Here is a 22,758-nt window from a genome sequence, read left to right as displayed (position 1 = left end):
CTCGCTAAAAGCTAGATAATGCAGAAATTGTTGATCATGTTTTAAATTGTGCTTGAAAGACAAAGAATCTGGAACCCTTTCAGGAGATCATTAATATGCTCAACATAACATCAGCTGGGAACTTGGCTTACCATGAAGTTCTTTGTCTCTAATACTCAATCCAAAGGGCTACGATCCCAGACATTGTCTCTTTAGCCATCCTGTCACCAAATGGAAGTGGTTATTTGTAAAGTTTACCCACTGTACTTTTATGAAGCCTTGCTCAGTTCATGGTGAGCTGTTACTATTTCTGCATCTTGTAAAATAATTTTGGTCTGCAGCAAATTTGATTTCTCCTACTCCTTTCTTTCTACCAGAAATGCAGTTTCAATGGAGGCCCTGTGGTGAAAGTTGCAATATTAAATTTAGAATAATCTTCTCAAACTAGGATTCCTAGCAGTGTTACCCTAAGAAAAAGGAGCCTGACTCTGCTGTAGCTGAGATATAGAGGCAGAGCAAGTGTTTTCCCTTACGAAAGTTCTGAGACCCAAGCAGTTGAGGCCTCTTTCACACGAAGGCTTTTCTGAAGTAACTTGTTTGTTGATAACTTTAATAAAGATCATTTAAGAGTATAAGTTTTTAAGGACTCCCAAAGTGAAGCTTAAAATAGTCATTTTGGGAATGAGTGCATACATCACTTTGTATTGTGTATTAAATTACTATGCTGTGTGCTATTTTAGTGTTTTGGGAAAATGGAGAATAAAATCTGTTTTTTAGCATAATAAATGTCTTATTTTAACATGTGAAAAAAAAAAAGAAGTTTCAGTCCACGTTCAGCAGACTCCAAGGCAGGGATGACAAATAGGCATGGCAGAGCAGAAACAGTATGGTGCACCCAAGACAGCAAAGGCAACAGGAGATGAGAAAGTCTTTATTGATGAGGGAAAAATAAGCTTTGCTGGTCACGTGCAGGATGAGGTCAGTCGGTGAGCATCTCCACTAGCTCATCACTCTCCCTGTCATTCTCCCTGTCACTAGCTGATTCTGCAGGCTTAGCCTCTTCGCTGGGGTTCCTGTGGGGAAAGGCCAAGGCAGTGAAACTTCCCTGTCTCCTCCCATCACGGGGTCTCCAGGCATCCCCAGCCAGTTCCCTGCGTTCTGAGTGACAATCTCTTCCTTGCCAGGAATCCGCGTCTGGGAGCTTCCCTGCTATGTGCTCTTGCATCTGTTCAGCTAGGCATCCTTGTGCAGTGAACAAACCGCACAACAGTACTGGACTGGAGCATTTTGCTCTCTTTAGCACCTTTCCCATCATCCTGTTCCCACTGAGTTTCATGGGTGTCCTCCTGGGGTGAGGGAGAGGGTGCTTCTATTTTCCTGGCCATTAGCCCACGGTGGACTCATATGAAGCACATGCCAACTAGGGGAGCCATCAAGCTCAAGGGTTTTGGGGCTGTGGCTGTCAGCCAGGGTGAGATGGGAAACTGGTTTAAAGGACTCAGCACCAAAACATGTGACATCCTTTGTGAGCCAGGACTGGTGGGGCACACCTGTCATTCCAGCACTCTGGGAGGCTGAGCCAGGAGCACTAATTCAAGCCCAGCCTCGGCAGTTTAGCAACTCACTGAGGCCCTGTCTCACAATAAAATAAATATTTAAAAGAAGAAGAAGCAGCTGGGGATGGAGCTCAGTACAAAGGCCCTGTGTTCAATCCCATTAAGAAAAAAAAAAGAGGGCTGGGGATTTAGCTCAGTGGTGCTGCCACCTGCCTCGCAAGCACAAGGTCCTAAGTTCGATCCCCAGTACTGAAAAAAAAAAAGAGAAAAGAAAAGTAAATCCAAAGGAGCCCTTTGGGGACAGGAGCAGGAGCAGGCTGGAAGCCCCTCTGCTGTCCATGGCGTCACAGCTGACGGGGACAGAGACCCTGGGCACCACCCAAACACAGCACGGTCAGCATGGACACCGGCTGTAAGAGCCGCTTTTCCTGCCCCCTCAGGAGCTGCGTGCCCCTGGCAGGACACCCCCTGCCCCTTCTGCCCATTTCTGCCCCATGAAGTAAGGGGACAAACTCTGGCCCAGAGCTCTCCAGGGTGTGAGCTCGCCCTGGGGCCAGGGACAGGACTTCTCACAGGGAAGCAGGGAGCCGGGCTCTGCCTCCCGCCTTCCAGCCTGGACTTCGGCTTCCAAGATTCCTTTCAAGACACCAGGCTCTCATTTACCTTCTGGCCTCTGGATCGTCCACTCTGGCTCTTCTGTGCCGATAACTGTTTGGGAAGAAAAGGCCACCTGAGTGACTCGGCCAGGACCACTGCCTCCTGGCCTGGGCTCGCTCCTTCCCGGCATCCTGCATCTCATCCACCCATGAGACAGCAGCCTTTCTGGGGCCAGAGGCTGTGCTGTTAGCCACTCTCTGCCTCTGCCACAGTGCCACACTAGTTGGGTGTCCAGCTGCTCACATGTGATTTGCTTTGTTTTTGTACTACTGGGGATTGAACCTAGGGCCTGCACACAGAGCTACATCCTCAGCCGTTTTTCTTCGGAGACAGGGTCTTGGTAAGTTGTTGCCCCGGCTGGGGTCAAACTTGCACTCCGCCTGTCTCAGCCTCCCAGAGCGCTGGGATGACAAGTGTGCATCCCCACTCTCAGCAAATTCATGCATGCCTGTGATCTCAGCAGTGGGCAGCTCTGGCAGGACGACTGCAAGTTTGTGCCCAGCCCGGACAACTGAGCAACTTACTGAGACCATGTCTCCAAATGACAAATAATAGTAAGAAGGGATCGGAATGTAGCTCAGTGCAAAGGCTTTGTGTTCAATATTCAACACCACAAAAGTTAAATAACACAAAAAATAAAAAAGCTAAATCAAGAGAAAGAGTAGGATGCCTGTCAGTGCTGGTGCTGTTTATCCTTAACAGAAGGTCCTAGAAGTTGAAAAGGAAGAGAGAAAACTATCATTGTTTGTACAAGAAATGAAGGACCGGGCTGGGGATTTAGCTCAGTGGTGCCGCTGCCTGCCTCACAAGTGCAAGGTCCCGAGCTTGATCTCCAGTACCAAAAAAAGAAAAAGGAATGAAGGACCACCTGAAAGCCAAGAGACTCAAGCCAGACACCACTGGAAGTAGTGTGAGCCTCCAGCCAGGAGCCCGATGCGAAACGAGGAGGCCACTCGCCCCTGCACGGCCTTCCTGTGTTCCACGCACCAGCCGAGAATGGGGAAAGGCCTCAGTATGATGGGATGAAAATGCAGCCCACAGCAGCTCCGATGAAACTTCACACAGGTGGGGAGATCTGTGTGGGGACAGCAAGAACGCTCCCCAAGTGACCAGTGAGACACTGGGTCCCAAGTACGCTGTGAAGACGTCAGCTCACACTAAGCTGCCTGCACGGTCCGTGTAGTCCTGGTCACACGCAAGCCTGGATCTTCGTGTTTGCTTCACAAAAATGTCCAGCTGACGTTTGGCAGAGAAAGTGTGGAGAGCAGCTATGATGCCCAGGAAGAAGAGGCAGACATTTGGCCAGGTTCTGGCCTGGCCCAACACACCGGGCAGCCATCAGTCCATCCACATCTCTGCTCTGCTCCCCAACCATGGACCTCAGTGTCTCTCCCAGGAGCCGCTTCTAAAGCCCTGCCCATCACACTTTTCTGTTCTCATGCTTCGCCAGGGCCAGAAGAAATGGGGATGACCATCCCAGAGGGACCAGGCCCGAGAGGGCTAAAGAGTTCAGGGAAGCCTCATGGAGAACGAACTCGAGCTGGGTGTCAAGAGTCCTGGGACTCACACAGGCGGGTGAGGTGGGGGAAGTGTAGAGGGGCAGAGGCACTGACAGAGGAGGCACTGGGTACCGTGGGCCCAGGGCATGGAGGGCCACTGTGAGCACAGGAAAGTCGGTATGAGGCAAGGTATTCGGGGTTGAATGGGAGCAGCCACATCGACACTGTCAGCTTACTAAATTATTCCTGCAATGTCCTAGCACCTGCCTATTGAGAAATGTGCCTGACCCTTGCTTAATTAGAAGGTAAACCGAGGGTAGTCCCAGGAGTGGGCTTCTGTCCAGGGGACCCACTCTAGAGCAGCACAGCAGGGACCCAGCAGCTGGGTTTAACTGGACCTGGGCAGCCTGCGCCTCCCACAGCCTGGAAGGAGGCAGCCTCGGGAGTCCTAGAGGGCGCACTGCTGAGTGAGGGCCCTGGGCTCTTTCTCCAGGGCAAGGCAGATCCAGGACGGTGACGCAATTTGAAATGGTGAGGACCTCAGGCTGTGGACACAGTGTTGGGTAGGAGAAAGCTTGGTGAGGTGAGAGTTAGCCTGGCTTATGTTCCTCAGTGATCTCGGGGAGTTCACTCAGAAATCCCTCACATACACTTGTCAGTGCAAGAACAAGGCACAGCTCAGTCTTAGTGCCTGAGGCAGAACCTCAGGTGGGAGGCACAATTGGCAGGGGTGTTCAGGTGGTCCACTCGGAATCTGTTACCAGGCCTGGCTGCGGGCAGCAAATGTGAATCAGTTGTCCTTACCTGCCTGTTGCAGAGGGCAATGATGACAGCGATCAGTATCACATTCAGAGCTGCTAATGCCCTGATGATGCATTTGTCTATATACATGCTTTCAAGAACATGTTCTCTGAACTAAAGAAATAAAACAAGAATGATATTAGTTAAAGAGCAGAGACAGGAAGGGTGAATGCTAACCACCAGTATCGGGCTCTTCAGGGGAGCGGCTCACGGGGTCTGGAAACCACAGCACAGCAGAGGGCTGCGCATCCTGTTCTTACACAGCTTATCTGGACTCTCTCTTCCGGGTCAGTTCCTTATTCTCTAAGCAGCGAAGCGGGGGTCACTGTCTCCCCCAAGGCTATTGGGGACAAGACAGCGCTTGGGAGGCCTTGTCTCCCCACTGGGGCGGGGCACGCACACACACGTGGGGTCGCTGTCCTCACCGTCTGAGGCGTCTGCTGTCCCTTCTGCTTGCCATGGGCTTCTGTCCCCTCCATGACCATGGGGTCAGAATACAGCTGCTGCTGCTCCCCCTGGGCCTGGGACACCGTGGCCTCCCGCTGCTCAGTCAGAAGCATCAGCAGGCAGCGAGACTTGGAGATGAGCTTGGCACAGGCGGGGGGCGCGGGGGGCTCAGCGCAGTCCATTTTCAAAATGCTGGTGACCTGGATGATGAGCCTTCTCAGGTTGTCGTCAGGGATGAGCGGCTGCAGCAAGTGATTCAGCCCTGTTTCTAACACAACCCCCAGGGACGGCAGCACTGGGAAGGTGATGTGTGTGGGCATCGAGGCCGAGCCCGAGGCAGAGTCTGCAGCAGACACATGCAGGTCCCCTGGTGCTGACAGGAAGCCTCCTGGAGGGGAGTCCATGAGGCTCCTCAGTGCCCGGAACCCAGGCCTCTTTGCTGGGCTCAGGCCGCTGTGTGCGTTTCCCTTGGTGAGCTGTGCCCTCAGGTTGGCCTGGGCTGTTCCGAGGGACACAGGGAAGAGAGTCCCAGCCAAGCAACGACTCTTTTGTGACTGCCAGGCAGGTGGAGTTGCCTTCATTCTTAGCACTCTGTCCTGCCCATGGTTTAGAAACCGTATGCTGTGGGTGAAGTCTTTTGCTCTGCTTCTCACCACAGGCTGGGCTCTGGAGGTGGGGGACCTGCCCAGCCAGGGAGCCGGCAGGGAGGAAGGGGTGGCCGCCCTCTGTCCCTCTGTGAGGACAGAGAATCTGGCTGGGTTCCTGGGCCTGGGGGCCCTCATGACGCTGCTCCAGCTCCATGGCACTGGGGTCCCCGAGGCTGCTTGTGCAAGGGGCCAGGTGACCTCCCTGTCCCTGACCTGCTGCTTCCTCCTGTCCTGCAGCAGCCTTTTACCTGTGTCCTTCAGGCCCCTGAGGACCCTGTCCACTGTGTGCAGCCTTCTTCCTCTCAGGGCCTCCGCCATGCTGTTTTCCTGTGTCAGAGCCCTTCCTAGTGTTCTAGATATTTGGGGCTCCAAGGTGGGACCCAAAAGGGTGGGCTGTATACCCCTGACAGTGTCTTCTTCCTTCTTAACTTCCTCCATTTTTTTCTGAATTTCTACATTTAACCAATTTCTGAGCAAATACAGCTCTTCCAATTTATTTTTGTTGGATTCATGGATAAAGGAGGACTTCTTTATATCCTTTTTTAAAGAATCTGTGTTATCTCCATGAAATGCATTTGGAAAAAGCCTTGCAATGAGTGGCAGTAGAGCTGACTGCACAGCCTCTGGGTTTCCCTCTGAGAGATAGGGCACCATGTAGCTGAGGGCGTCGATCACGTCACTTTGGTCATGAAACTTGAGCTGGTCGCTCATGATGCCCGACCAGGGGGCCACACTTGGCTGAGAAGACGATGTCTTAGGCTCGATGCTCAGCTGGGTACTGGTGCTGTTGTTCCAGGCCTGCAGTGCCTTCCTGAGCGTCCCATCCACGTTCCCCATGGCTGCTGCCTCAACTGCCAGGAAAGAAGAGATGGCCTTCGGTCAGGGGACACTTCTGTCCACAGCCACAGGTCCCGGCCAATACAATAGGGGCCAGGAAATATTCCAGTGCCACTTGCAAAGGAGAAAATAAACCCAAACTTAGCCCTATGAAAGGCAACAGCAGAGAGAGAAAAGAGCTCTGGGCAAAGTGGCTCCTATCAGAAGGTCCCATCGAGGACAATGCAGCCACGCTCCGAGGACAGAGTGGAAGACCAGAGTGCCAGGCAGTTGCCTGCTCAGCAGCCACTGGGCAGGTCAGCAGGCTCCTCACCTTCTGACCCCGTACTATCCCTACCAGCTGCAGAGGGAGCACAAGGCCTCCTCTCATGGCTGCCTCCCGTGTGTCACCTTATCGCTGCCAGTGCAGATGACCACAATGGAAGACAGCCTTCCAAGGACAGCGAGGCACACGCGGGAGCAGAGGCCCCTTCTGCTGTCAGGTCTTCACCCGGGCGTGTCCTTCCCACCTCCCACCCATTTCCTTCCCTTGCTCCCTGCTCCTACATTCCACTTCTGGAACAAAAGGCTCTGCCTGGAAATTTATACCATGCTCACCCTGATTCGTTCTCAGATTTGGGCCAGGATCTGCTGTGGAGGTTAAGAAGTTTTTAATTTACACAGTTGTATCTCATGTGAACTAGTGTGGGATAAATCTACAGAATGACCACAATTTCTGGATAAATGTGACTGCTTCCTAAACTGTACAAGACAAAAAACTACTCCTGTCAGATGCCCGCTCACTTCCATTTCCCTTCTTCCATTTCTAGCTGCACTTGGGGAACCACCCAAACTTCTGACTGCACGGAGGTCAAGGGGACCATGTGTAACTGCGTCTCTCTCCCAGGAGAAGTAAGGCCTAGGGTCCTGTGCATCAGAGCAGGTGACAGGAATCAGGAGAAAAGGAGGCGTGTGGGGCTGTGGAGAGCCTGATTTGGGGACAGAGATCCAGGCCCCAGCACTCGACACCCATCTTATTCTCCTCCTCCTCTGTCAATGGAGCCGAGAAACTCTTGTTTTACTCACTTCCAGGAGAGAAGGGAAAATGTAATCAGTGAAAAATTGTTTGAAAAGCAAGCAGCATTGCTTTTATATAAGCACCAAAGTGCTGTGATTTCTTGTGTGTCCCAGAGCACCAGTAGAGTCCTGCACTCCAGCCATCTGCGTGAGCAAGCAGGCACATGTTGGCACCATTCTGTGGCACCAACAAGGCTGATGGATGGGAAAACACCTGAGCACCCCAGAGTCATGTGTGGGGGGAAATCTTGAGACTCAGAGTGAGCTCCGAGGGACAGTGACAGCCTGGGCATGGAAGAACTGCTGCCCTTCCAGGAGCCGGGAGCAGTTTCAGTTGTGGAATCAGAAACTCCCAGCTCCACATAGAATGACATCCCTTATCCTCTTATAAGACTGAAAAATAACACAAAACCAAATAGATCAAGAGCTGTCCCATGAGGCAGCATCACTGGAGAGCCGCTGCACACACAGCCAGCCATCAAACTGCACTGCACCTCAGGACCGAGGAATCAAGGAGGACACCGAGCAGAGCAGCACATGGTCTGTGGCTGAGAACCTGCTCCCTTCCCTCCATTTCTTATTCCTGTTCCTTGTGCATCTGCCACAGTGGTCTGCTTAAATCCCTGGACAAGAACTGAGAATGTGATTGCACCAAGGCAGCAGCCTAGAAATTCAGGCTGCATGAGGACAACTACAGCAAGGACACCATTACTTAAACATGTAATTCCGCCAGCTCAATATCAAAAAGTGAAAACCAAATAAAAATGTCACCATGGGCTCTCAGATTTCTCAGGAGACTCATGGCACTGCATGGTGTTGGACAGACAGGTGCCGTCACAGTGCAGCTTGACTGTCGGGCACACAAGCTCGATATCACTCTTAATTTGGCAGGGGCAGCAGGCCATGTGGCTCGGCAAGATCCTGTGGGCAGAGCACAGAGAAGCGAATTAGCAGAAGGGCTCCTGCAGTGGCAGGAGACACAGGCCAGGCCCCAGGGCCATCCAGAAAAGAGCTCTGAGGCTGGCTGGGCCTGGCACTGGCTGGGCACCTGGGGGCAGAGTGCTGCTCAGGAACACTGGGGATCCTTAGGAAGGAGGCTGAGGTGTCCCACAGAAGGCTAAGCCAGGCCCACAATAAAGGTCAGACATGGGCCCTGGGGCCAATGTGCCGTTTCATTCAGGACCATCTCTTCCTGCTGGAAGGGCTGGCTGTGATGGGCATGCACAGGGAGACAACAGTCTTCTGTGCAGTCTCAGTGAGGCCCTGTCCTCATCCCCGTTAGGAGGGGGAAACACTGCACCTTCCTCTGGGCAGAGAAACATCTCAGTTCTACCTACATTGTGCTGTTCAGCAACTGCAGAGACTGCATGGGTCAAATTGGGCCCCTGTGAGCATTCAACATGTGAGAAGGGCTGGGGCACAGCTCAGGGCAGAGAGCTTGCCTGGCATGCCTGAGGGTCCAGGTTTGATCCCCAGAACCACAGAATAGAAAAGGAAGGAAGGGAGAGAGAGAAAAGGGGAAAATGTAATGTGGAGAGGAACCTGCAAATTCATAATGATCCTCAAAAAGAAAAAGGTAACTGTTCTCTAATAGAGCAGTGGCAGCTAACAAGTGAAGAAGGAATGCCAGAGTTGGAAACTGTCATCTGACAGTCACCTGTGTAACAGTGGATCAGACAAGGGTCATGGCGGATGTGCAGATGGATAGGAAGATGCTTAAGGTCGGATCTTCACTGATCTCAAGTTCTTACCCCCGGGTTATTTCTCTGGCGATGAAGAAGACAATCACCACCATGAGGAGCCCTGGAGGATGCCTGGGGAGGCAGCTCTGACTGGGGAGGGGCAGGCGCCAGGTTGGGAGGGTCTGAGTGTGGGGCTGCAGGAGCTCTGGGAGGAGCACAGATCAGAAACCCAGGGGTGTGCACACGGCATCAGCCAGGGAGGTGACGGGCGCAGGGCCCAAGCAGCCCGCTGGCCAGGCCTCTTTCCGCGGGAGCTGCGCAGCCTCCCTCCCCTTGGCTCTCGCACCTCCAGTTTCTCTTTCCCAAGCCTGGCCAGTGTGGGCCGGGGCAGTCATGGGACACACAGCTGTCACCACAGGCCCCACAGAAGCTGCAGTTCAATAAACACCTCACACATGGAAATGACCCCTGCCTGCATCACACATACACACGTCTCAACTCAGCATTCAGGCTGACGTGGAGATCCAAATTCCCTCTCAGCCAGGGAAACCAGCAACTTAGTGAGACCTTGAGTCAGAAAGGAACACTCAAGGGCTCGGGATTTAGCTCAGTTTTTCTGCCTCCTGCCTCCCAAACTCAAGGTCCCAAGTTTGATCCCCAGTACCCAAAAAAAGGAAAGAAAAACTGAAAAGGCTGCCATAGACCTAAAGTAACTATCCAATTCTGGGAGGAACCAAAGGAGAAAACCCTTGCACTGTGGGTAGACAGTGTGTGCTTAGACAAACATTTCGTAGGAAGACACAGAAAAGCACAAATCAAGCAAGAACAACCTGCTACATTATACTCCACCAAAGTTTAAGAATTTAAAATTTCTGGTCTTCAGAAAAGAGAAGCCACAACCAGAGAAAAGATATTTACTGAACACTGACCAGTAAAAAAGGACATGTATCCAAGGTACATGAAGCACACCTTGGTCTCATTTCAGTTTTGAGACAGCATCTTGCTCTCTAGTCCAAGCAGCCCTCAAACTCACTATGGAGCCCAGGCTGGGCTCCAGCTCACAGGATCTTCCTGCTTCAGCCTCCCAGAGTGCTAGGATGACGGGTGTGGGCCACCATGTCTGGCAGCAATTGCAGTCCTCACACACCGCTGCCGGAATGTACTAAATATTATGCTAAGTGAACAAAAGGGAGACAGGGAAGACCACTACTGCGCCATCCATCTGTACACTGTGCTGGGAGAGTGAAACTATGGGGTCTGCAGGAAAGACTGGCCGTTTGCAGGGCTGCCGGTGGGAAGTCAGCAGGAGAGCAGTGGGGGCTGCACCACTGTGCTCATTCACCCAACTCTACATGGGAAGACTGAATTTTACTAAATGGTAGTTAGACCTCCAGGAACCTGACTTAAGAAACTAGTAAAACAGGCCCCGCTTGGTGGCCCACACGCCTGTAATCCCGGCACTTGGGAAGCTGAGGCAGGCAGATTGCTACAAGTTCTATACCAGCCGGGGCTACACAGTGAGAGCCTGTCTCAACACCCCCACCAAAAAGGAAAAAAAGAAAAAAAAGTAGTAAAACAAACCTAACAATATGAAAACAAAGTGAAATAAATCTAGGAAAAATAACTTACAGTTTTTGCAACTCCAGAGTCATGGTGAGGATGTTCTCCAGCACTGCAGGGGGCACGTGTGTTGATCCCAAGTCTCTGCAGGAGAAGAGAGATGAACAGTCACCCTGGAAACACCCTGCACTGCAGCAGGCACTTCACGGACATCTGAGGATTTCGCTTTTGCCTTCCTGGTGAAACAAGACAGCGAACAGGTGTATTTATCACAGAAGATAATCCCAGAGACCTCTTCAGGAAGAAACTTAATATTTGCATCACCAAATTCATGACCTTGACATGCACTAGTAGAGCCTGTATTTAAATCATCCTATTTATTTATTTATTTATTTATTTTTCGTCCTCTTATTTTCATAATGCATTTCCCTGTCCCTCTTCCTGCCTTTTGGCCTTTTGATAACAGTGCCTCTGCTTTTGGGGTCAACAACGGCCCTATCCCCTGCACTTCTTCCAGGTCCTCATGTCCCCAGCACCGCTCTCTGCCCTGTGAACTACTCTCCTACCCATCAACATTAGTTCTTAACCCTTCCCTTTGCTAGTAACTTTTTCCCATAACCTTAGTAAAATTAAAATTAGATTCAATGCAGAAATACTTCACCTTTGATGGAAGGAAGCAAGAAGGGCAGAAGCCCGAGTATGAGTTAGATGAGTACTGTAATACTTACAGGTGTTTTAATGCTGGTAATTTAAAAAAAGATGGATCTTCGATAGTTGTCAGAGGGTTATTGTTGAGGACTCTGAAAAATGCAATGGAATTAAAATTATCTATAGTTTCAACATGCATGAGACTACATGAAAAGTTTAAGGCAATGCCTGACCCACACACAGCGCCCTGGGACACCCTGGGCAGAGTCTGCAGCACTGAAGGGCTTCTAAACCACTGGGTGCCCACCAAGCTAGCCGAGTACAGACTTCTGGGCCAACCTGACAAACAATGCTGACATTAAGCGTTTGTTCAGAAAAGTCATCAAATAAACAAACAGGAACTACTACTACCTACCACAGGCAGCAGGAGCATCAAACCTTGGGGGGGGGGTCTCATTTCCAGAATTCCCACAATCATTATAGTCTTAAAATTGTCCAATTTTCAACCAAAATCGATGAGATCCGAGGAAATAAACTGTGACCCCTAAATGAGGGTAGGAATAGGGGTGGGGAGAGAAAATCTCCCTGAAGCAGCCCAGACACTGGACTTTACTAGACAGAGGTTTAATTCAGCTGTTTAAAATATGTTCAAAGACAAGGTGTGGTGGCACCTGGGAGGCTGAGGCAGGAGGAGAACACATTCAAGGCCAGCCTGGGATACACGGTGAGTTCCAGGACAGCTTGGACTGCATCGCCAGACCTGGCCCTCAACAACAACAGCAACAATGACAAAATGTTCAAAAGGATAAAGAAAAACATCTAGTCCTGTAGACTAAAGAAGAAAGGAAAATAGTGAAAGAAACATAAAAAGAGTCACTCCAATTCACGTCCCTGAAGTGACCTCTCTGTGCCAGGCTGAGGACTCCCCACCTTGAATCTGCCCTTGAGGGATAAACACCCTAATCTGAAGTATTTGGACAAGGACTCTGCCCACTCCCAGCCAGACCTGGGAGCAGACTTCTGCTGAGACACATACGCCTTGCTGCCATGCGGCCGCCTGTGTGCAACACGATATATAACCAGCGGGGAAAGGCGGACTTTGGGAGACTCAGAGCTGCGTGCAGGGCTTGTGCCCAATGGGACTGGACCAGTCGGGTCGGGATTTTCCGGTTGTCCTCGGATGTTGAGCCGAGTGGCTGTCCCGGCTGGTGACGTGTTGTGTTACTTCTATCTGTCCTATTTTCCTTTTACTGTTCTTACTGCTTAACCCTTTAATAAAGCTGTCTTCATTCATGCTTTCGTGTGGCTGCTGAGACTCTTTCAGGTTTGATCCTCAGTCTAAGGGGTGCACCTGGGTAGCTTGCTACAACAAATAGGAGAAGGATATCTCATTAAACAGAGAATACCAAAAGAGAAAAAATGATAAAAAGAAGCCAGACAGAATTGTGGATGTGAAGTGTATGGTAACTGAGACAGAAATTCACTGGAGCATCTTCATGGCTGGGCTGAGTTGGCAGAAGAAAGAATTGAGGATGTGGAGGTCCACTGAGATCACTGAGCCTTCAGAACAGAAAGGAAGAAAATGAAGGCAGATGGAGGCTCAGAGACTTGCTCATGGGACTCCATCCAGACACGTAGCTCAGACCCAACAAACGAAGGAAGGAAGGAAGGAAAAAGAGAGGAAGAATTACCAAAAACCTCTCAACTTAAAGAAAAACACTAATCTACCTTTCAAGGAGCTCCTGGAACTTCAAATAGGGAAAACTCAAAGAGATCCACAGCTAGACACATCACTCAAAACATTAAAGTCAAAGAGAAAATATCTTCATGGTAGCGAAAGAACGCAATTTAGCATATGACAGGTGTGTTGGATGGAGTGGGTTGGCAGTGTACTTGTGCCAGAGGAGGTAAGGGTGTGGGAAACCTGGCCAGCGGAGTAGGCGTGACCTGTTAATCACAAGATCCTGGAACACAAGCACAGAACAGTTCCCAAAGCCCTGCACATGGGGTTCTCGCAAGAACTCGAGCAGGTTTTTAATAGGATGCCCAGACCTGACACCAGCCTGAGGCGAGGGACCCCAGCACTGCCTCTCGGGACTGTATGTGGAAGTTCTCACAGGTTTTCTGGAGATTTGGGCAGTGTGAAAGGACACAGGCACCAAGAGGAGCTTGCTGTCATGGCTTTCCTCACGATAGCCCACCTGCTTTCTCCAGGATGTTCTTTTGTCTTGCTTTTTCCTCTTTTGCTTGGGCCAAGCTCACTCTCCAGAGCCACTTTCTCTCTCACTCTCACTCTTCACTTTTACTTTTTAAAATAAACTTTTCCTGTTGTTTTTTTTTGGTATGGGGGCTCGAACTCGGGTCCTTGCGCGTGCGAGGCAGGCAGCGGAACCCCTGAGCTAAACCCCCGGCCCCTTTGCCCCTTTTTTTGCTCATTTTGGCCAATTCTTTGTTCAAGATGAGAAGAACCTGGTATCAAACTCCAGAAGGAAGCAAGCAACCCAGAACTAGGTAAAGTTGATTTGGTGAGACATTTTTAGAAGCAGCTACCTGATAACATTTTGGCATAGTTATCCAGGAGAATCAAGAACCAAGAGATTCTGATAACCCTTGCACAAGGCCTGGATTCAGTACCCAGGGTACACACACAATGGTGAGGCACTCACACACAGTGCAGGAGGGGAGGGGAAGCCTCCTAAGATTAACAGCTGATTTCTCATCAGAACAATGGAGAGGAGGAGGAGGAGAAGGGCCTGATGTGCTTGCTCACACCTGTAATCCCTGCACTTGGGAGGTGAGGCAGGTGGATCGCTGAGACTTCAAGGCCAGCCTGGGCTACATAGTGAGTTTCCCGCCAGCTTGAACTGCATAGCGAGAACTTGCCTCAAAAAAAAGAAAAAAGAAGAAGAAGAAGGTAGTAGGTGGCATATTTGAAGTACTGAAAGAAAACAAAACTATCACTTTTTAAAATAAGGGACAAAATAAGACAGTCCCAAATAAACAAAAACTGCTGAGAGATTGTTAGTAGAAGATAGGAGTGCACATTTGCGCCCAGGCTGACCAATTTAGTCACTTAATGAGACCTGTCTCAAAATAAAAAATAAGGCTTGGTGATGCTGCTCAGGGTAAAGGCCCTGGAGTTGAGTCAACAGTACCACAAAAGGAAAGAAAGAAAGTGGGTTGGGGATTTAGATCAGTGGTGCCACCACCTCTCTCAAAAGCGCAAGGTCCTAAATTCGATCCCTGGTACAAAAAAAAGAAAGAGAGAGAGGAAGGAAGGAAGGAAGGAAGGGAGGGAGGAAGGGAGGGAGGAAACTCTAGCATTGACATCCTATCTAGATTGGCTGCCCAGAAGGGCCTGGCCAGGAACTCCAGAAGTGTCAAATCCTTAGAAGGAAACAGAGCTCTGCTTTGAAGATCCTACTCCAGTCAGAAAACTACCTCAAGAGACAAAGCACCAAAAGCCAGATTGCTACCAGGCAGCCCCGACTACAGTGGAACAAAGCTGTGTAGAAAGTGTTTGCCAAGCCCCCCGAGTGACCTGGCACTCATTCGCAGTGTGAATAGCCCTGGAATCCAGGTCTTTGGGGTCAACTTTCTCCTCTGCAGAGCGGAGGCCATGACACCAACATGGCAAGACATGCTTTGACAATGAAAATGGAGTAACAAGTTTTGAGGATTCGCCATGGGTCAAGCAGGAGTCTGAGAACTGCCAGCCCATTGTCTGACCTGTGAATACACCTAACGTCAGGTCTGGAGCATCCTAAACACCTCCCAGGTGTAGCTATTATGGAAATGCCATGGCAGGGGAGGAAGTCCTGAGCTTCCAACAGCAGAGGAGCCGACTCGCTGTCCAGAGAGGATGAGATGCAGCTGGGAGAAGAGGGGCACTACAGATGCAGGGCAGGGCATCCTCCAGCTTCAGAACTGTCATAAAATGAAACCGCCAACTGGGTCAGCCTGAGGGACACACTGGGGTGCTGTGTATGTCTCTAGTGCAGTGCCTCTGGATCTGAGCAGATGCAGCCAGGGCTCCAGGGTGGATCTGCAGTGATGCCAGGGCCTGAGTGGTAAACTTGTGCCGCTCCCTTTGGCATCCCCAGGAAAGGAGGCCAGGCTGGCAGGAGCCAGAAGTGTCCTGGGAGGGCAGGTCCAAGGCAGCTCTACACCTGGGCTGGGCGGGCCTGGGGGGTTTCTGCAACAGGGAGAAAGCTGGGTTCTCCTCTTTTGCTCCTCAGTGCTTCCATTCCTGGCATGATACAGACGCTCCGCAGCCAGCCATCTCGAGAGTGTGACTGAGTCAGGGAGCTGGGATTGCAAAGCCTGCGCTCTCTAAACACATGGAGCCTGCATGCTTAGGATTGGAGGAGTGAGCAAAAGAATTTGCAAACATAGCCACGGGTCTGGATTTCGTGGGTGAGTGAAGGGAAACACTTTAAAGTAGGGCAGCTGGGCATGGTGGCTGAGACCTGTAATCCAAGCACTCTGGAGCCTGAGGCAGGAGGATTGCCAGGAGTTTGAGGCCAGCCTGGACTACATGGTGAGACCCTGCTTCAAAAAGCTACAAGAGGAGGGGGCTCTTGCAATGGGGAAATGGTCCAAGGGAACAAGCTGACGGGTGAGCAGAGGGGCAAGTGGAAATGAGATGAATAAAGACATGCCATGTATGGGAGCCCCAAAACCCCAATTAATGGAAACATTATAGGCCACAGCATGAGCTAAGACAAAAAAAATGAACAGGAATGAAAAATGGGACAGGGGAACTGGAGAAAGAGTAGGAGGAGGAGGAGGGGGCGGAGCAGAAGGAGATTAAAAACAAGAAGGGAGAAACGTCCTGTAAGGTGTACATGTAGCCACTCCCCAAGACCAAAGTAAACTAAAGGAAATGCAAATATGTACAAATACAATGAAGACATTTTTTTTAAAGTAGGGGGGAAAAGTATCCTTCACAATCAGGATTATCCCCCACCGCTGCTTTTCTGTGACATAGTTCATTAAAAGAGTTACGACAAAAATTTTTTTTAAAAAAACAGAGTTATGACTAGGCCAGGGATATTGCTCAGTGGTTCTGGCACCTGCCTTGCAAGTGCAAGGTCCTGAGTTCGATCCTGGGTACAGAAAAAAAAAAAAGAGTTGTGACCATTCCATCCCTCAGAGTGGTACTTTATTAAGAGTTCCTGGCAGATCTCGGCAGTGGATTTCAGAATCAAACAGGATCCCCCAATTCGAGCTGACCGCTGTCAGTGTTTGGCAGCAGCACCAGGGTTTCAGTCAGGAGATTTACTGGCTTGTAATTCCCTGGGACACAGGGAAAATGCAGACTGAATGCAGGCTGAATTCATCTACTTTGGGGAGTGCCCTCAAATAAAAACCTGTATTCGGTATGAACGTACAAATCGGCCCAGTGAGCAGGCTGGATGGGGCCTGTGCAGGGGAGGAGCCCGGATGGCAGCCTCCATTCCATCAGTGATGAATCTACCACCTCTGGGCCAGGAAAAGGATTTCAATGTAGAAACACCCACGGTGACAGTGCTGGGTCACACTGGCTGCAGGAGGCCTGGCTTCTTCCCTTGCCAACTTGCCTTTGGGAAGAGATGCATGAGGCGCCTGTCTCACTGTGGCAGAAGTGAGCTCAGCTTGACCCAAAACAACAGTGCCTCAAGCCCAACACCCACCTGGTGGGTTGTGACCATTGTGCCAATCATTTCTTTTTTCGAGAGTGGTCTTCCCTATGTCGCCCAGGCTGTGGGCTCCAGCAGTCCTCCTGCCTCAGCCTCCTGAGTAGCTGGGACTACAGGTGCCTACCACACCTGGCTCACCATGCCAATGTTGGGAAGTCACCAAGTTAGCTTTCTAGGTACAGCTCCATTGAGATCACATAAGTATTAATGTCCCAAACCAGTCAGCTCCTGTCATCTCATCACCCGGAAGCAAAAGCTTTCTCTCTTAGAAGACAACACCTTCCTGGCTCCTCCATGATGGGTCTTTTCTAGCCCACTCACTCATGCTTAAATTCAAAAGCAGACCCTGCTGGGGGTGGTGCTCCACACCTGTCATGCCAGCACTTGGGAGAGAGGCGGGAGGATCCCTGGGAGTTCGAGCCCAGCCTGGGCTCCACAGTGAGTTCCAGGCCAGCCTGGACTGCATAGGAGACCCTGCCTCAAACAAACACACAAACACACAAACAAACACCACAGACCCTCAGCGCTCTCGCCCCCAGTTAGGCACCAGCACATTGATGAGAGGGAGAGGAGGTTGTTACAGATGAGGCTGCAGATGCTGTTAAGCCAACTCCGGGCACATCTTAACCTCCATCCAGGGAATTAAAAATGAACTGTGTGTGCCCGGATTTCTAATCCCCAAGACACACAGATGGTCTGTTCCCAAATGGAGTTGGGAGAATTTGCACAAGGTCTACAATTCCCTTCGGGCCACTGAGTATCATAGCATTTTTCAGGTGAAAGGGAGTAAAGCCCACACTCCCTGCCGAGCACAGTCAGAGAGAAAGTACATGGAAACGGGCGACAGCAGCACACTTTCTTACAGATGCTCTTCACACCAGCGCTCAACACGAACATCATCCTTCCACATCTCAAGGCTCCCACTGCCCATGGATAATTCCTAGCTCGAGACCCAGACACTTGTTGAGAAATAAGCCTCTGGGTGGCTGGGGAGAAAAGGGCCCTGCAGCAGGCTGCCAGGAACCCCTTCTGCTCCCCATTTAGAAGACCCTGGCACTGAGAAAGCATCCACAGCTCTGGCTCCCCAGGGGATTTGTGTAAACTCTGGCTCTCGGCAGCTCTGTGTTGCATTTAAGGGTCGGGAGCTCTGCAGCAAGCAGGAATCAGAGTTCAGCTCCCAGGTGGCATTTCCAGGCAGGTGCATCTCAGAGCAGCCTCCCCAGCAGTGCGCACGTGCGAGCTCCTGGTGCGAGACCTGCTGGGCCCACACCAGACCCAGTCCTCGGATCACAGAGTGCAAGGTCTGCAAGGTACACTGGGCTTGGGCCTCTTTGGCCTGACATCCCTCACTGGAAATAATGAGTGGATCTTACAGCGGACTTTGCAGAGTTCATACAGGACACAGAACCAGTTTGGAAAGGACGGCATGGGGTTTTTAACACACATAGTTTTTGATTTTACATGTGTTTAGCTATCATTTCACTTACACTTGATGTAAAAACTGCATCCCACGCCATGCATGAAATGTTCCATAGATGATCTGAGAAACAAAATTGCAACGAAGATTTCTAAAAAAAATTAAAAATAGAAAAAGACATAAGCCCAACAATGAGGAAAAAGAAGAGGAGGAGGAGGAGGAGGAATTTTTCTAAAGTTTTATCATTTGGCAGTGATTCTAACTCATACACAATGAACCAACCTCACTACTTCCTGCATGCGCTAGAGAAATCTCACTGTGGAACAATGCAACCTTATGATTAGACTTTCATATTTATATGTGAGGTGCACCGCACAGGACGCAGTGAATGCTCAGGGAGAACGCATGTTGAGCAATCTTTCTTGCTCTACAACAGGGGATCCCAGCTCCCATCCAGGGCTTTGGGGTGGGACAGGTCCTTGCTGTGGAGCTTTGTCTTCAGCGCTGCAGGGTGTTCAGCAGCATCTGCTCAGCAGGTGCCCACACCACATCCACAGTCACCAAATGTCACTTGGGGGCAAACCCACAGCTCCTGAGAACCATGAGGCCAGCACTCACTCTACCTGTGCAGTGATCCTCACAGAATCTTAGCTAGGAAGGGAAAACATCTGTGTATAATTCAGTCACATTCAACCAGTGACATTTTCACCATGTTCCAATGTAAGTAGCCAGGGTGTGCATAAAGTTCAAAATATAATGAATTTGTTTGGAACTTACACAAACTGCAAAAAGGGTAGTGAGTCAAATGTCCCTCTTTCAATTGAATGTATTTTATTGCAGGATAAATCTCTAGGAAAAGGAAAACATTACCTCGATTAGTTGTTAGACATCTACTTAACATGATAAACAGTACACCTCAGAGTTGATACTATTGGACACATAATTTTTGTCCAAACTCTTAATCTTCCCACTTGTACTTGAACTTTCTGGAGACCCTGGGTCTGTCTGCATCTCCCCTAGAGTCTCTCCTTCATGATCTTCATAAATAAAACATGCAGCTATAGAGCTAGATAAACTTCAGAGGTAACCTTTCCTGACAGCAGGAGAATTTTTAGGTTGCCTTGTATTGTCTCATCAAATCCAAGATTGTGAGCTCAGTGTTGTAATCTCTATATGCAATTTCTAATAAGGAGAGGCATGTTCTCACGTTTACATAGCTCCCTGGTTTTCTTCTGTTTTCTAAGCCAGTTTAATAGCAGCAGAAGTAAGAGATATCCATTTATATCACTTGAAATGCAGTTACTCTTCTCATTCATATGCAACACTGTGACTTAACTCAGATTTTCCTTCCTCTCATGGGAATGGCAATTCAGCTTTGGTTTCATATTGCCTTAATATTTTATGAACGACATTCACAGCTCTGGACCCCAGTGGACAAAGCATAAAAATCAAATTCTCATCCTAAAGAACAGGCCATCTTCTCATTTCTAAGCAGACAAAAATAGCATCCAACTCTTTCCACCTTGGCAACAGGTTGGAGAGAGTTTTGATTTGGAATTAGTGAAGACTTGGGGGCATTTCTGATGTGCTAACTGAGGGTGAGCCTGTCTAGCTACCCCACTTCTCCACCATTTCAGGTATCTGTTCTGAACATGGGTGTGAACAATTCCTACATTGAAATCCTTCTTCCAGCAGCTTAATCATCTGCATCATATTATTTATATGATTTATCTGCCTACTTAACTGTTCAATATTGAAGTGTTCATGTGATTCACATTAAATGGTCACGACTTTCTGGCTCAAAGACATCCAAATGTAAAATTTGAAGGTTTAGATTTTCTTCCCCTGAAGCTAACTCTATTTGTTCTACCGATCCAACTTTCTTGTAAATGCCAGAGAGTAAATATGTCCTGCTTTTCAGGCCACATATAGTGGCACTTTTTGTTCACAGCACTTGAAAGTTTTGACACCGTTCTGCACTTGTGGGCCAGATCAAAACAGGCTGTGGATCCAGCTTGGTCCCTGGGCTACAGACTAAATGTGACCAAAGCAGATGGCAGATGAGCACTCAGCAATTGGGTGTGAGCGGACGTCAGCCAGTGCTCAGGTCCTGCACCACTGCTCCTCTGTACCCAGGCTCTCCCACCTGAATCTTGTTTATGAAATTGAAAAACTGAAATGAGCAGGCGGTGTTTGGTGCTCGAGGTACACTGACACCGGCACTGACGAACACAGCTGCAACTTTACTGCTGGGAGAGATGGTAGGGACGGTCTGACCTGTGCTCCCCACATGACGCGCGGCACTCATGACCCCTGAATAGATACCACGGCCCGGCAACTCACAAGTACTGCAGGGACAGCAGGGCTGCAAAGGAGTCTTTTCGTAATTCAGTCAGGGAGTTTCCACTGAGATTTCTGGAAAATGAAAAGGTTATTTCTGGATCAAATTTTGCAAAAAAGACACAGGCTATATAGTAGCTAAAAGGAACGAGGAAATAAATGCTGTCTTATTCTGGTGCCCAGAGTGTAAGCTGATGCAATATTTTTTAGGGGAATTAAAGTTTCATATCTAGAACAGTTGTCACCACAATAATCCTATTTCTAGATCTCCATTCTACAGAATGACTTGGTTCACAGAGAGGTATGTACAGTGATGTTCACTGCATCCACACATGTAAACATGAAAACTGGACATATTCTGATCATCGGTCATAGGGGAATTGTTAAGCCCGCCATGATGGATGCGTCCTATGGAATACTATGAAGGAGTGTAAACGTGCACAGTGGCCCTCACCTGTGGGGAAAGAGAAGCCTGACACATCCCGGGAGAGAGCTTCAGGCTGCAGGATGCAGTATGTGAGGGTGCTCTGGCTGCGACACCTGCCACCCCTCCGATGGCCAGGGTCAATTCGGCTCATCTGGCTGGCTCGGCGGGTTTCCCCTTCCTCCCTGTCCACTTCATGTGTGTCCCTTCCGGTGGCGTTGGCTCCATTGAAGGGGACGGCCACCCCCGAAAGAGCAGCACCACTTCCTCCAGCAGGGTGTACGAGTAGCTGTGCTCCCCTGGTAGAACCTCCAAACAAGCTCTCAGGGGCCAGGCAGTGGACACACCTGTTCTGCTGCATGTAAACACCTATGTAGGCAAATATGGGGGGGGTCTGGAAAGATCTATATCGAGCTCAGAGTAGCGGTTACCTCGGGGATAGGGAATTGGGGAACACAGGGTGTTTTCCCTTCACTGCTGTTTCATTTTTACCCATTAAGGATAGAATCATGTTTATCTGTGTGACAGATGATGAACATTACTTGTTCCTTATTTCAAGGAGAGCCCACAAGACTTCTTTCTTTATTTTTTGCTGTGGTGCTGAGCATGGAACCCAGAACACCTCAGTCAGACCAGCAAAGTGTGCTACCACTGAGCATGCGTCAAATTTCCTTCTCACCATAATCATGGAATTTCAAACCATCGAGGCTGATCTGGGACAGGGAGGCGGAAACCTATTTTCACAGGTATTGACATCTGAATTCTGGACCTAGAAGCTTACTGCGATGCAGATTTTCCAGTCCCTGTACTCACAGTTTCTTGACCCACTGGTATGTTCTCCAAACATTCTTATCAAGGGAAGAAATAGAATTTCCTTGGAAATTTCTGTAAAGAACAGGAGAATGAAGAGACTATGTAAGAGAATCATGGTCACTTGGTGGGGAAATTTAACAACAGACAGAAAATACTGCCTTGCAATGCCCTGTGCTACCCGCTTCTGGGTTTGCACAAAAAAGAAGTGTGTGGGCCACCTGATAGGATGAGATGGCTCCTCCGGAAAAGTGAACATCTATCCTCCCTGTCCCAGCTCCGGAGAGGGTAACACCAGCCAAGTCCTTGCCATGTAAGTGGTCTGACTGTGACGGCAGCTGCTCAGGCCCCAAGTGACCAGCAGCTTTTCCTCACCATCACCGTGTGATTCAATCCCCAGCAAGGACAACACCTATGGCCTGTAGCCCCTTCAGCACTAATGTACACCAGCTCCCCACCACCCTCCACCTTTAAAAGTTCTTTCCATATTTCCTTTCTTGTTTTGAGACAGAGTCTCATAAGTCACTAAGCTGCCCGGGGCTGATACTGAACTTGTGATCTTCCCATCTCAGCCTCCCAGGGTGCTGGGATCGCAGGCGTGCACCACCTGACCTCTCCCTTGTGATGCCTTTTCCCTTGTCTTCCCCTCTGTCAGTTTCATGTTTGGGAGACACGGTCATCCTTCTATGGCTCCCACTGCATTAGGCCTGGGCTGGG

The 22,758-nt window shown here is 49.8% G+C and overlaps 1 protein-coding gene across 1 annotated transcript; it reads right to left on the bottom strand.

The window, feature by feature from the left end:
- Window positions 1-900: 900 nt before the first annotated feature.
- Window positions 901-22,099, bottom strand: LOC110346886 (leucine-rich repeat-containing protein 37A-like). The gene is made up of 10 exons (XM_087191497.1): window positions 21,262-22,099; window positions 19,245-20,882; window positions 18,538-18,618; window positions 11,450-11,521; window positions 10,791-10,957; window positions 8,251-8,400; window positions 4,918-6,437; window positions 4,496-4,606; window positions 2,199-2,243; window positions 901-1,052 (listed from the first exon to the last, which is right to left on the bottom strand). The coding sequence occupies exons 6-10, from the start codon at window positions 8,279-8,281 to the stop codon at window positions 1,032-1,034; spliced, it is 1,728 nt and encodes a 575-aa protein (XP_087047623.1). The 5' UTR covers window positions 8,282-8,400; window positions 10,791-10,957; window positions 11,450-11,521; window positions 18,538-18,618; window positions 19,245-20,882; window positions 21,262-22,099; the 3' UTR covers window positions 901-1,031.
- Window positions 22,100-22,758: the final 659 nt, after the last annotated feature.

The sequence above is a fragment of the Heterocephalus glaber genome, unplaced genomic scaffold (genome assembly GCF_053883595.1).
Source record: "Heterocephalus glaber isolate CG9 unplaced genomic scaffold, H.glaber_assembly_v1.0 deba00001564, whole genome shotgun sequence".
NCBI classification, from domain to species: domain Eukaryota; kingdom Metazoa; phylum Chordata; class Mammalia; order Rodentia; family Bathyergidae; genus Heterocephalus; species Heterocephalus glaber.
The sequence above is the reverse complement of the archived record's forward strand: the minus strand, read 5'-3'. Positions and strand labels throughout refer to the sequence as shown.